The sequence below is a fragment of the Rhipicephalus sanguineus genome, chromosome 1 (assembly GCF_013339695.2).
Source record: "Rhipicephalus sanguineus isolate Rsan-2018 chromosome 1, BIME_Rsan_1.4, whole genome shotgun sequence".
Classification (NCBI taxonomy): Eukaryota; Metazoa; Arthropoda; class Arachnida; order Ixodida; family Ixodidae; genus Rhipicephalus; species Rhipicephalus sanguineus.
In genome coordinates this window covers 218,903,799-218,916,839 of record NC_051176.1, presented here as the reverse complement: position 1 = coordinate 218,916,839, position 13,041 = coordinate 218,903,799, and the positions used below count along the sequence as shown (strand labels likewise).

Here is a 13,041-nt window from a genome sequence, read left to right as displayed (position 1 = left end):
TGTGCAATCTGTGGCATGCTGGCAAATTATCACGAAAGGCAAATTTGCCCTGACCGCTCGGCAAAGAAGTTCTGGAAAAAAAGCATGGCTTGGGGGGGAAGGTAGCCTTTAATTGCTTGTAGCTCCCTTGATGCAAGGTGCTTTGTTCAAATTAGGGTGCAAATGATTTACTCTAGTTGTGGCTTAACAACTTACACAACTTCAAGAAACTGTTTCAGGGACTCTTTAAGAGCTGCCATCATCACTTTTATGCAGAACTGTATTGCTCTAAAGTACAAAGAATGTCGTGCTCCATGTGGTTGATAGCATGTTTGATGTCCTGCATTTATCATACAACTCACCAACAATTGCAAATGGGATCTTAGCCCACACTGGACTAACCACTTAGCTAATCTGTCTTGCGATGCGTGCAATCTCCAGAATGCCAAGATCACATGACTTGACTTGTTGCAGCTATAGTATATACACAAGTAAATTTGCTTACCGTGCTGACTCTGACTATAGCTTGTTGCTTATGCAGTTTTGGTTCTGTATCAGATTGCAGTGCATGAGTAATTTTCGGGCAGTGTTTTTCGGAAGAGAAAAAAGTTCACTTTAGAATCTAGTATTACAAGTTATTGTGATTTACCATTTTCATGTTGAAATCTTCCCGAGGCAGGTCAAAAATAGGCTATTTCAACAGGAGGTGACGTGTGTCTGTTGCATTCACTGTACCTTAAGCACTGTGAGATGGGATGCTGCTGCTATTGGAACCATTACTTTGGTCACCACTAGGTACAGGCACATGTGAGATGACCAGCTGAGTTTAAATTATTCTGCCTATTTCAGCATTTAAATAATGAAAGTTTGTTACTGTAAAATGCATAGGTGCAGCTTGGGACATTTCGCCCTGATCGAATTAACCGAAACGTCGAATAAACCCGAGTCAAACTAACAGTTGTCTACAGTAATGGATACATTCACCATAAGATGGAAACAAACCTAGTTCTCATGTAGATTGGCAAGGATGACCTGCTGCTTTCATTATGAACGTTCTTTCAAAAACGTGTTACTTTATGTCCTATGCTGGCAACAACAAAACTGCATGATATATTTTTGGTGGGTCAGAGTCTTGCATGGCAAGCCACACTCGTTCAGTGATGAAGGTGCGTTTATAATCTTGTGTTCTCGGCATGAGGGTGGGCATTGTTGCACCTTCAGGTTTTATAGTTTTAAAATAGCGAGAACTGGAAGCATACTACTTTCTTTTTTCTTATACAGTATATAAAATGCGAGTGCATGGTTTGATTTGAGTGACCATTGTTTCTTTGTACTTTGAAAGCTTAATAGGTAACTGGTAGCACGCTAGAGTAGGTCAAGTTTCTTCAAATGGAGTAGATGTGTGTGGGGCGAATATCTGCCCATGTTTATTGTGTATATATAATTTGATCGTTTATGTTGGTTCAGTCAAAGTAGAAATATGGAGATTCAACTGTACGAAATATATATACAAACTATGCAGTTGGACAATGAAGTAAATGAAAATTGCAACCCATCCTTTTGTGAGTCATTCAGTGAAGCCTCTGCAGGCTCCTTCACTTGCAGACATAAGGTGTGATTGCCTGTGCTGCATACAAATACAGCAGTGTGCATATGCATATGTTTGACGCATGTACACAGTTGAGGTTGATTTTGTTTTGTCTCTCTCCTTTTCCTTGACAGCCATACGGTGGAGACAGCTTTCCTTATCGGCTGTACCGTGCATACTTTGAAGCCAAGACTGCATTAGCAGTGAGTATGACCTTAGTACTACAGTAAGACGTGATTAATATGTACCTATTTTAAGCTTACTAAAGATTAAAATGTAGTTATGATGCATTCCTCACTGAGTCTCGATAGAACCTAATGTACCTATTTTCTGACTGTTTTAGATGCAGTGGTTTCTAGTATGCCTATTTAGGGCATACCGCAATCACTTTTTGTTACATAAAGATTACTGCACCCCTCAACATGCTAGTATATGTCTGATGTTGCAGTGTGCTGCAAAAGATTTTCTACCTTTTCAGTGAGTTCAGAAATTGGTCGACTAATATAATTCAGTCTTTGTTGCCAGTGCAGCAATGCCTATATGGATAACTATCAGAAATGCACGAAGGCGCAATTTTGGTCACCGATAATAGCACCCCAATTCTTACTGCTGACAAGCCTATCGCGATAAGCATCTTCAACTATCTGCTCAACAGTGTGTGTGGTGTAGCGCTGTTGTAAGCGGTACTGTGCATTTTTGATAGGTAACAAAAACTTGGTGGCGTACACTGCCGCCATTTTTGTATGGGACATCGAGTGTGACGTCTTTCCTCGACGTGCGTGTGCATGTTTGTACAGAATACTGTAGGAACATGCACATACGTTTTGAGGAAAGCTAGATGAGTCCATTCACTCTGCTGCCATGTCAGCTGCTGTGACTGGGGTCTCTGTCATTAGAAGTGCTCCTAGTATGGCATTGCACAGTCATATGAGAGAGCTGGAATTTTTTCTGTTCTTTGGTAAAAAGAAAGAAAAAGCCTCACGGTGGGTTTTTTACACAGCATTTACTTATTTATTTATGGCATTGCATTTATTTCCTTGGTAGTAGCGGCGCATGTCAGGAAACGCAGGTTTGTGCTTGGTGGTTACTGCACACATACTACTACCATTTAGTAGTGTGTAGTTATGTTGCATTCCCGGTAGGTTCATATTATGATGTTTTGCTATTTGTCATATTTTCACGTTGCCGTATATCATATGCTTGCAGCATATTGTGAGCAGTGCTATAAAATACTCAACTTTGCAAACTGAGTGTTACCAGAACACACAAAAGTAGCTTTTCTCCTTTATCACGGTTATTCATAATTAATGAGAACCAACAGACAATAATGTCACGGAAAGTATAGGGAATCTTATATGTAGTAATTATGATATAAATGTGAAGAAAGTAAAGCGGACGAAAAGATAACTTGCCGCCGGCAGGGACCGAACCTGCAACCTTCGAATAATGCGTCTGATGCTCTACCAATTGAGCTACGAATCCCCCCGTCCACTTCATTGGGTGTATCTTTGCAATTAAACCTGGGAGTGTAAGTCAGCGTCGATCGTAGCCATGGCGACTAATGTGGAACACTCTTTTTTCTGCCTGCTGGTGTCACGTAGCACGTGATGTGTTTATGAGCTGGCAGCTGACCAATGCAATTCCTTGTTGATATGCCCATGAAAACAGCATCAACGGTTCAAAGAGGCATACATTACAATGATGACAACAAGTCTCAAGCTTCAAACACAGCTCATACGAACATTGTATCCGTGAATCCATTCAAGCATTGTATACATACAAATAACATCCCCTATACTTTCCGTGGCATTATTGTCTGTCAGTTCTTATTAATATATTGTGTCTAACAAAGAGAAACGAGCCCTTAAAATTTGCCTTCTTTCGTTCATTCATAGCGAGGGTCTCATTCTGGCTGACTTGATGCCTTCTGACAGTATTGGTCAGCTTCAGGATTATTGGTCAGCTGCGAGCTCGTAAAAAGGTCACGTGCTACATGATGCCACCAGGCAGAAAAAGTGTTCCACACTCGCTGCGATGGCTACGATTGGTGCTGACTAACACTCCCAGCTAGGTTTAATCCTTTGTAGGTTCGGCTATATTTTTGGCACAATGTAATAAAAACTGGCTGTGGTATATACATATAAAGCACGAAGAAAGAGCATAAAACAAATTTCACCGATATCAAGCCAGTACTTTGCTGGAAAAAAGTGGGACACTTATGTCCCACTGACTGACGAAGGTACCACCATGCGATCACATCACCGGGTATTTGTGAGGAAACGGCCAAGACAAGTGGCGCAGAGGAGCACTTCTCGAGTTGTGCAGAGGAACGTTGTGCGCACCTCATTTCCAGCAGCAGAAGAGCACCTGAACATTTACCTTACAAGCCTTCATAGGGCTGTGGTCTGTTCCTTTAAAGCTTGCTTCACCGTATACACAAACCAATTATTGTCGATTTTGTTGTCCCTTTTTCCGCTGTCAAAATGGCCGATGAAGAGCATGGCAGTTTTGCAGAGGACTGTGTTTCGATGTATTTATCAGTCAAGTTACTGCACAAGTCTACAAAAAGACATGATTACTGGGAGCTGAAATTGCCTCTCTAGAAAACCAGAAAAAGAGAAAATTACCTGGCATTTTGAATGACAGGTCTTTTTTTATCTGAACAAGAGGAAAATTCAGAAGATTCCGTAAAAAATGGAACCAATTTCAACTGCATTGCGGCAGTGCTACCACCTTCTGAAACCACGGTAAAACACTTTTTCTCGAGCTTACATATACTTAGGTAAGATAGCAGCCACTCAGCGTTACGTTAATTGCGACAGGTGATGTGGGAGAAAAATTTTTTTGCAGAAGGAAAAGTGGGACGTATGTGTCCCGCTGACGCACAAAGGGTTAAATGCACAGAAATACCCGGTGAAGTGGATGGCGAGATGACCGCCACCGTAGCTTAATTGGCAGAGCATCAGACGCGTTATTTGAAGGTTGTAGGTTTGGTCCCTGACGCCGGCAAGTTATCTTTTTGTCCACTTTACTTTCTTCACATTTATATCATAATTACTACAAATAACATTCCCTATACTTTTCTTGTCATTACTATCTGTTTGTTTTCATTAATATTGTGTCTAACAAAGAAAAAGGAGCCCTTAAAATTTCGCTTCTTTCGTTCATTCATAGTGAGGGTCTCATTCTGGCTGACTTGATGGCTTCAGGTAGTATGCAAGGGATTGTTGGTCAGCTGCCAGCTCATAATAAGATCACATGCTACGTGACACCAGCAGGCAGAAAGAGTGTTCCACACTCGTCGCCGTGGCTACGATTGGCGCTGACTTACACTCCCAGGTTTAAATGCACAGATACACCCAATAAAGTGGACGGGGGGATTCGTAGCTCAATTGGTAGAGCATCGGACGCCTTATTCGAAGGTTGCAGCTTCAGTCCCTGCCAGCGGCAAGTTATCCTTTCGTCCACTTTACTTTCTTCACATTTATATCATAATTACTACAAGTAACATCCCCTATACTTTCCTTGGCATTACTGTCTGTTAGTTCTCATTAATATCGTGTCTAATGAAGAAAAACGAGCCCTTAAAATTTCTCTTCTTTCTGTATTTGTAATTGTGTTTTATTATTAGCCATGGCTGCCAGTTTGTAGTAGGGTCATGTATGTAGCTTACACATTCTGTAGTAGAGCTTTGTTGATACAGTCTCACATTGTGGGCATTCACATCACCAAGATTTGTTGTTGAAAGCATGACGAAAAATACAGCAAACTTCAGGGATTCCTTTGGCTCTAACTTATGCTCTGCGACAGCAGCACTTTCTGTCTACCTGATTTGCATTATTACTTGTTGAGTTTTCTCGGTGAAAATTGCTCACACCCACTATGTGGGATGGGTCAAGCTAAAGACTGATTTCCTCTACATCTGCAGGACAAACGTGTGGTATAATCTGGCCACTGAGAATCATGCCTCAGTAAATGTGTGTGCAAATTAGTGTGTTGCGTTGTACGTCTGTCGATCTTGTTCGAAGTGATGCCATGCATGGTTTCGACGTTGTTCTCTTCAGTCTGTGTCACTATTGGTGAACCCGTTAATATTGTTCTGCGCCACATTTACTGCCTCTTGTCAACATTTTCATGCACGAATACAATGTTTGTATGAGCTGTGTTGGAAGCTTTATACTCGTTATCGTCATTGTAATGTATGCATCTTCGAGCTACTGATGCTGTTTTCATGGGCACATCAACAAGGAATTGCATGTAAACATGCTGTCATCTTGTGAAGAACTTGATGCCACACACGACCCAAGCCTTGTTGTGTGCAGTGCAGTCACTTTAAATTTGTGTCCGCTCTATTGTGACCTCTTTATTACTTCGTTCAGCTGCTGAAAATTTGGAACGTTACGCTCTAAAGAGCTGTGGCCAAATAAAATTTTCCACCCAAAGAGTCCTTTTTTTTCCTCCTGTAAGCCTACTCTAACCTCAACGTAATGTGCTGTTTTTAGAGTGACAAATCTAATTCGCTAGAATCTGCTTAAATCTGCAATTTTTTCCTACTTTGAGTTGCACCATTAACAGCCTTCCACATTTCAATACCGCGATTTTGTATGTGTTCTTAAAACGAACGGAGGCGGTCCGTTACATCCAGCCGCACGCGATTGGTCAATGCAGGGCCGTGACGTCTGTCGTGGTTCACATTGGCCGTTCGCATGCGGCTGGATGTAATGGACCGCCTCCGTCCATTTTAAGAACGCATGCAAAATCGCGCCACAAGTTACATTACAATGAACTTATGAACTAGAGCTCTTTTTCTCAATGGGGAGCGTTTGATGACTGATAACGTAAAAGAAGGTAGGGCATGCAAACATGGACACAAGAGAAAAGATCAAAGGCAATGCAGACACCAGCTGTTGTGTTGTCTTGTTCTGTTCTCTTGTGTCCGTGTTTGCCTGCCTTACGTTCTTTTATGACAAATCCTTACCAACTAGCTCAACTATCTGTCATTCTAAGATGACCAACAAGCCGAGCTGTATGCAATATTCAATTTTTTAAATACGCAATATATTTTTCATTTGCTAGGGAATGTGGCGAGGAAATCCAGTTTTAACTGCTGTCCTGTTTGGACTGCCTTTGGGCTTCCTGAGCATTATCTGCTATACAACATGTTGCTGTGATGTCCTTGAAGCATCTGATGATGATGATGAAGCAGGCAAGTCACATTTTCTTATGTAACAGCACTATGTGTAGCTGTTACATTTTACCTCCAGTTTTGCATCCTGTACACAAATAATTATGATAATAAGGCTTCCAAGCCTAAAAAAAATGTTATTACTGAAAAAAGGTAGCTTTGTGTGTGGTATCTCTTGCATTACATTATTCTTTTTTGCCTAGCTGAATTATACTGTGATAACTGATGGTGTGAATCATTTACAGGGTAATTAGAGGTATTAGCTATGTTGACTGTCAAATATTTTTGCTGTATTTTAAGTGTTAAGCAATGAACGACACTGTGCACACCTTCAAGATTTAATTAGATGGTACAATGATATATAGCTGAGCATATATCATTGCAATGATATATAGCTGAGCATATATCACCATAACATGCTGATAATGTGCGCAAGAAGCAGCTAGTATTTAGGGTGCATATCCAGTGAATTATAAGCCCAATATTCTGTTATGGTATTTTTTGGCCATTATTTTCTACCTCTGGAAGCAATTATGTATACTATGCTCTGATAATTTATATTTTAGGTTACTTAAAAACAAAGGACTTGTGTTATGCAATGATTATGTTTCAATTTGCATTTCTTGTCCTTTATCATTCATTTGTGTAAAGCCATGCTCCTACCATCATAGGAATTATTGCTCAGCAGGAGTGATAATAAAAAGTAGAAGATGAAAAGTATCCCTACTTAAAGCCCCATACGGAATGACAGTCTTCACTGACAAAGCTTACAGCTGTGGCAGATGCTAGAATCACTAAATAAATATGCTGTAAAAGCTTTTTAGTTGCAGTATTGAAGACAACCGGTACTCGTAATGTCCCCGCAGGTGCGTCTGCGCGAGCAGACGTTAGGTGTGTAGCGACACCACGGACCCGAGTTAATGGGGGCTTTCGACCCCTCCCACGCCCCGCCATGCATGGCTTTGCCGTATCTGGGGAAAAGGGGATCCTGGGGGTTGAGCCTACGCCAGGTGTTTGGACCTTTAAGCCCACCCAGGGGAAATCGGCAGTCGCCTTTTCCTGTCTCTCTCTCTCCCTACATCTTCGTCTTTCTCTCTCAGTTTTTATCTTTCCTGTCTACTCCTCTCTTCCTATTCCAATCTTTCGGGTGGCAAGGGTTATCCTTGTCTAGTTACTCAACCTTGGGTAGTTATATTTGGTTATAGCGGCGATGCATGACTGGCGACTTCAAATGTTCTACCTTACAGCGTCCCTTTGTTCAGCTCGATGGTAGGTGGCCACCATCGCTGCCAAATTTCGAATGTTTATATGGCAAACACTTTTCCCACACTTCCTGATTGCCGCTTCAAAAGGTGGCGCACCGATGAACCATTCACTTTTGCCCAGCCTAAGCAGTCTTTTCCCAAATACCATGTGATACACAGCCAGCACGAAACGAAAACAGTCCGAACTATTTCACCATTCCTCATGTCAAAGTCTCTCACGGAAGCGATTGGTCCAGGCTATAAAATAAAGAAGATGGGAAAACGGTGATATCCTTCTCGAGGTTCGCGACAAGCCCCAATATGACAGGCTATCGAAACTTGTGGCTTTTCGGCAGTATTTCTGTTTCAGTGGGCCTACACAGGTCATTGAATACAGTGCGTGGCATCATTTCAGAAGATGACCTTCTTAAACTCGGTGAAAGTGAATTACTGGAAGGATGGCAAGAGCAGAACATTGTCAAGGTTCAAAGAATAATGATAAGGCGAGACGATAAGCAAATCCCTACCAAACACATACTTATTACTTTCGAAACCAGTGATTTACCCGAGTCAACCGAAACTGGTTACTGCAAGCTTCGGGTCCGACCGTACTTACCAAATCCCCGCCGATGTATTAAGTGCCAACGATTTGGACATGGGTCACAGGGCTGCAGAGGGTGTGCTACTTGCGCAAAGTGTGCATCCACCGACCGCTTATCTGACATTTGCACTTCAGCAACCCGATGTGCCAACTCTAAAGGAGACCATCCCGCCTACTTGCGATCATGCCCCTCGTGGAAAAAAGAGAAACAAATCATAGAACTCAAAAAGTTAAATTCAACCTGTCTTTCCAAGAGGCACGTAAGCATTTTTCTCTGCACAACCAGTCCTTTCCTTTCTACAGCGATGTGACACGTTGGGGCGCAGCGCCACATCTTTCGGCGGCTGCAACGGCCACACATAGTGTGACTGCAGTCATGCGATCCGTGCCCCCGGTTGGAGCAGCAAGTGCTGTTCCGCCCCTTGCTAATGAGGGCTGGCAGACTCCCACGTCTGCCGGAACCAGAGCCACTGCTTCTGCAGTTAGGCCCGAAAAACCCGGAAATGTGCCCGCTGAGCGGGCGCTATCCACCACATCAGAAGAAGGGATGGATACCTCTAGCTCTACTGCGGCGTCTGATGCCCAAGGAACATCGAAGCTCACTTGAGCGCATTAAGAAGGAAAAACTCCGCATCACAGGGCCTGAAAAGGTGTCGTGAGCGAAAGGTCTCGTTAGTCCACCTTCCTTAGACGTACAGCATAAAACACATCAGAATGGATACCCAAATACTGCAGTGGAATTTAGAGGCTTATTCCACAACCTAGATGACATTAAGGAACTCCTGTATATGTTCAGTCCAAGGGTGCTGTGCATCCAAGAAATTCACCTTAATTTTTCGTACACGAACTTCCTCCGGCACTATGCCATTTACCGCAAATGCCGCGATAACACCCTCACTTCGTCGGGCAGTGTGGCAATAATTGTAGATAAGGGAGTCGCTTGCTGGCATTTGCAACTTAAAACGCCCCTAGAGTCAGTCGCGGTCCGCACAGTACTTTTTAACAAGCTGATCACTATTGCATCGCTATGCATCCCCCCGAACTAGGCTCTGTCAAAAACAGAATTTGAAAGTTTAATGTGTGAACTACCCGAACCTTATATTGTTGTAGGAGATTTTAATGCTCACAACACGCTGTGGGGAGATAGCTGTTGTGATGCCGGAGGGCGTCTAGTAGAATACTTCCTCTTTTCTGCAGGTGCATGTTTACTGAATAGAAAGGAGCCTACTTTCTGAGTATGGCAAACAATACATCCTCATCTATCGATTTAATCATTGCATCAAGTACACTCGTTCCATATCTACAGTGGAACGTGATTAAAAGCACATATGGGAGTGACCATTTTCTCATTACCATAACGTTAACAAAAGATGATCAGTGCCCTCGACACGTTCCCCATTGGAAAGCCAAGTCAGCCGACTGGAAGCAGTATAAAGAACTCACTCACATGACCTGGGAAGACATCTCGGCACTTCCCAGTGATGATGCAGTTTCACATTTGATGGTGTTTATGGTTGATATGGCCTCAATCTGCATCCCCGAAACCAATGGATCACCTTTAAAACGACACGTTCCCTGGTAGAATGATGAATGTAAGGAAGCTCGCAGAAAACAAAACAAGGCTTGGAACTTTTTTTGCGACTCTCCAACAGCCGAAAACTTGATCAGCTTCAAGAACATAGAAAGTAGAAGAACACGCCGATGGGCCAAAAGAGAAAGCTGGCAAAGATATCTCTCCAGGGTAAATTCGTATACCCACGAAAGAAAGGCCTGGAACAGGGTAAACAGGATAAAAGGTCGAGAAACCCATCCTCTACCACTAGTAGATACGCAGGGCGACACTTGTGAAGATCAGGCTAATTCTCTAGGTGCACATTTTGAATACATTTCTAGTTCATCTCATTACTCAGACACATTCTTGAGGTACCAGCGAAAAGTGGAGCGGTTGCCTCTCCATCGGAAAGGAAATAAATATGAACCTTATAACCGCCCATTCAACATGGCAGAGCTACAGGCTGCACTAAAGTGCTGTAATAAATCATCTCCTGGAAAGGACCGAATAGTCTACGCGATGATCTGGCACTTGCACCCTGAAACCCACAAAACATTACTGTTGCTTTTTAACTCTATGTTCTCTGCCGGCTACATTCCGACTGCCTGGAAAGAAGCAATAATAATTCCTATTCTTAAAGAGGGCAAACACCCGTCCTCCGCCAGTAGTTATAGGCCTATAGCTTTGACAAGTTGCCTATGCAAACTCTTTGAGAAAATGATTAATCGGCGACTGCTTCATTTTCTTGAAATAAACAATCTATTAGACCCATTACAATGCGGTTTCAAGGAAGGCAGATCCACAACAGGTCACCTTGTTCGCATTGAGACTACTATTCATGATGCCTTTGTGCACAGCCAGTTCTTCTTATCGGTGTTTTTAGATATGGAGAAAGCATATGACACAACCTGGCGTTTTGGAATTCTCCGCGATCTGGCAGAAATGGGAGTCCAAGGCAACATGCTAAACGTGATTCATAGTTACCTGTCTCACCGAATGTTCCGTGTCAGAGTCGGTAGCGTCCTGTCTCGTCCATTTACGCAAGAGGCGGGTGTACCACAGGGTAGTATACTCAGCTGCACTCTATTTATTGTGAAAATGAACTTGCTCCATAGTGTAATGCCTAGCACAATATTTTATTCTGTATATGTGGATGACATCCAAATAGGTTGCAAGTCATGTAATCTCAGTACCTGCGAGCGACAAATACAGCTTGGCTTAAACAAACTGTCTAAGTGGGCATATGAGAACGGTTTCAAACTAAATCCTCAAAAAAGTATGTGTGTCCTCTTCACAAACAAGAGAGGCATGCTACAAAGCCCTGGAATAAATCTCCATGGAGAAAGGCTATCTGTGAGCCGTCAACATAAATTCTTGGGGCTCATTTTAGACTCGAAATTGACTTTTATTTCACTTTTGAAATATCTAAGAGCAAAGTGCCTTAAGACAATGAATCTGCTGAAGCTCTTGTCCCGCACATCTCGGGGGAGTGACAGAAGATGCCTTTTGAGCTTGTACAAATGTCTCATACGGTCGCGCCTTGACTACGAAGCTATAGTCTATAACTCTGCTACGCCTAGTATACTGAAAATATTAGACTCTGTTCATCACATGGGTATCCGTTTCGCTACAGGCACCTTCGGGACTATTCCAGTACAAAGCCTGTACGTCGAATGTAATGAATGGTCTCTACATTTACAAAGGACATATCTAAGCCTTTCTAATGCCTTCAAAATAAAATCAGATGTACATCATCCATGTAACTCAATTATTGAGGACTTATTTATGGCCGAGCTGTTCTGCAACAGACCAGCTACTAGACGTCCACTGTCTCTCCGTTTGAAAGCAGTGGCAGAGGAAACGGGTGTCTCTCTTCTAGATAATGTTCTAATGGCCCCCACTTTGCTTCCACCGCCTTGGGAGTGGCAGACTATCCAGTGTGACATTTCTTTTATAGAAATATAAAAAAAATGCACCTGAGACTCACATATGTTCATACTTCTTTGAGCTGCAGGACAAGTACTCATGTGCAGAATTTTTCACAGGTGCATCTAAATCACTTGCTGGTGTTGCTCACGCAGCACTTGGACCATCGTTTCCCATGTCTGGTGCACTGAGTCCACATACAAGTATATTTACAGCAAAAGCACATGCGATCCTCTCGGCGGTTAAGTGTATAGAGCAAATTAATGTTATGAAAGCAGTTCTGCATGTTTCAAGCGTTGCATGGAATATATTCAGACTTCAGACATTACAGCTGCAACTGTTGCTCCCACTTTTGTCAGCAGCTGGCTCTGTCGTGTTCACAGACTCATTGAGCGTTGTTTGCGCTCGAGTGAGCCTATGAAAACATAAGAACCCAGTTTGCAATAAATTATATGGCTTGCTATGCTCAGCATATGTGGGTGGCCAAGTCGTTATAATATGCTGGGTTGAATACGCATAAACAGCTTTGAATACGCATACACAAAAACAGCTATCCCTCCCACAGACCTGAAGCCTTTTAATAATAATATCTGGGGTTTAACGTCCCAAAACCACGATATGATTATGAGAGATGCACCTGAAGCCTTTTCTGCGTCAAGAGTTGCGGAAATGTTGGCAAAGGAATAGGGACAGTGAAGTGTCAAATAAGCTACACACAATCAAACCAAAAATAGGGAACTGGATATTTGATAAAGCAACAGGATATAAGGAAGTACTTCTTTGCAGGTTAAGGATAGGACATACCTATGGAACACATTCGTATCTCCTTAATGGAAGTGGTCCCCCGAGATGTGACGGGTGTGGCGACACTCTTACAGTCCTCCACGTTCTCATCCAATGCCCCGAAATAGAAACTCAACGTAAAAAGTACTTTCACCTCGCATACCGTGAACACATCCGTCTTTA

The 13,041-nt window shown here is 42.6% G+C and overlaps 1 protein-coding gene across 1 annotated transcript in view; it reads left to right on the top strand.

Annotated features, from left to right (window-relative positions):
• The window catches only part of LOC119372156 (protein disulfide-isomerase TMX3), a 41,029-nt gene that overhangs the window by 23,449 nt on the left and 4,539 nt on the right, over nucleotides 1–13,041 (top strand). The window contains exons 11-12 of the mRNA XM_037642619.2: nucleotides 1,702–1,770; nucleotides 6,644–6,773. Of these exons, the coding sequence (XP_037498547.1) occupies nucleotides 1,702–1,770; nucleotides 6,644–6,773 (199 nt within the window). The remainder of the gene's footprint in view (nucleotides 1–1,701; nucleotides 1,771–6,643; nucleotides 6,774–13,041) is intronic.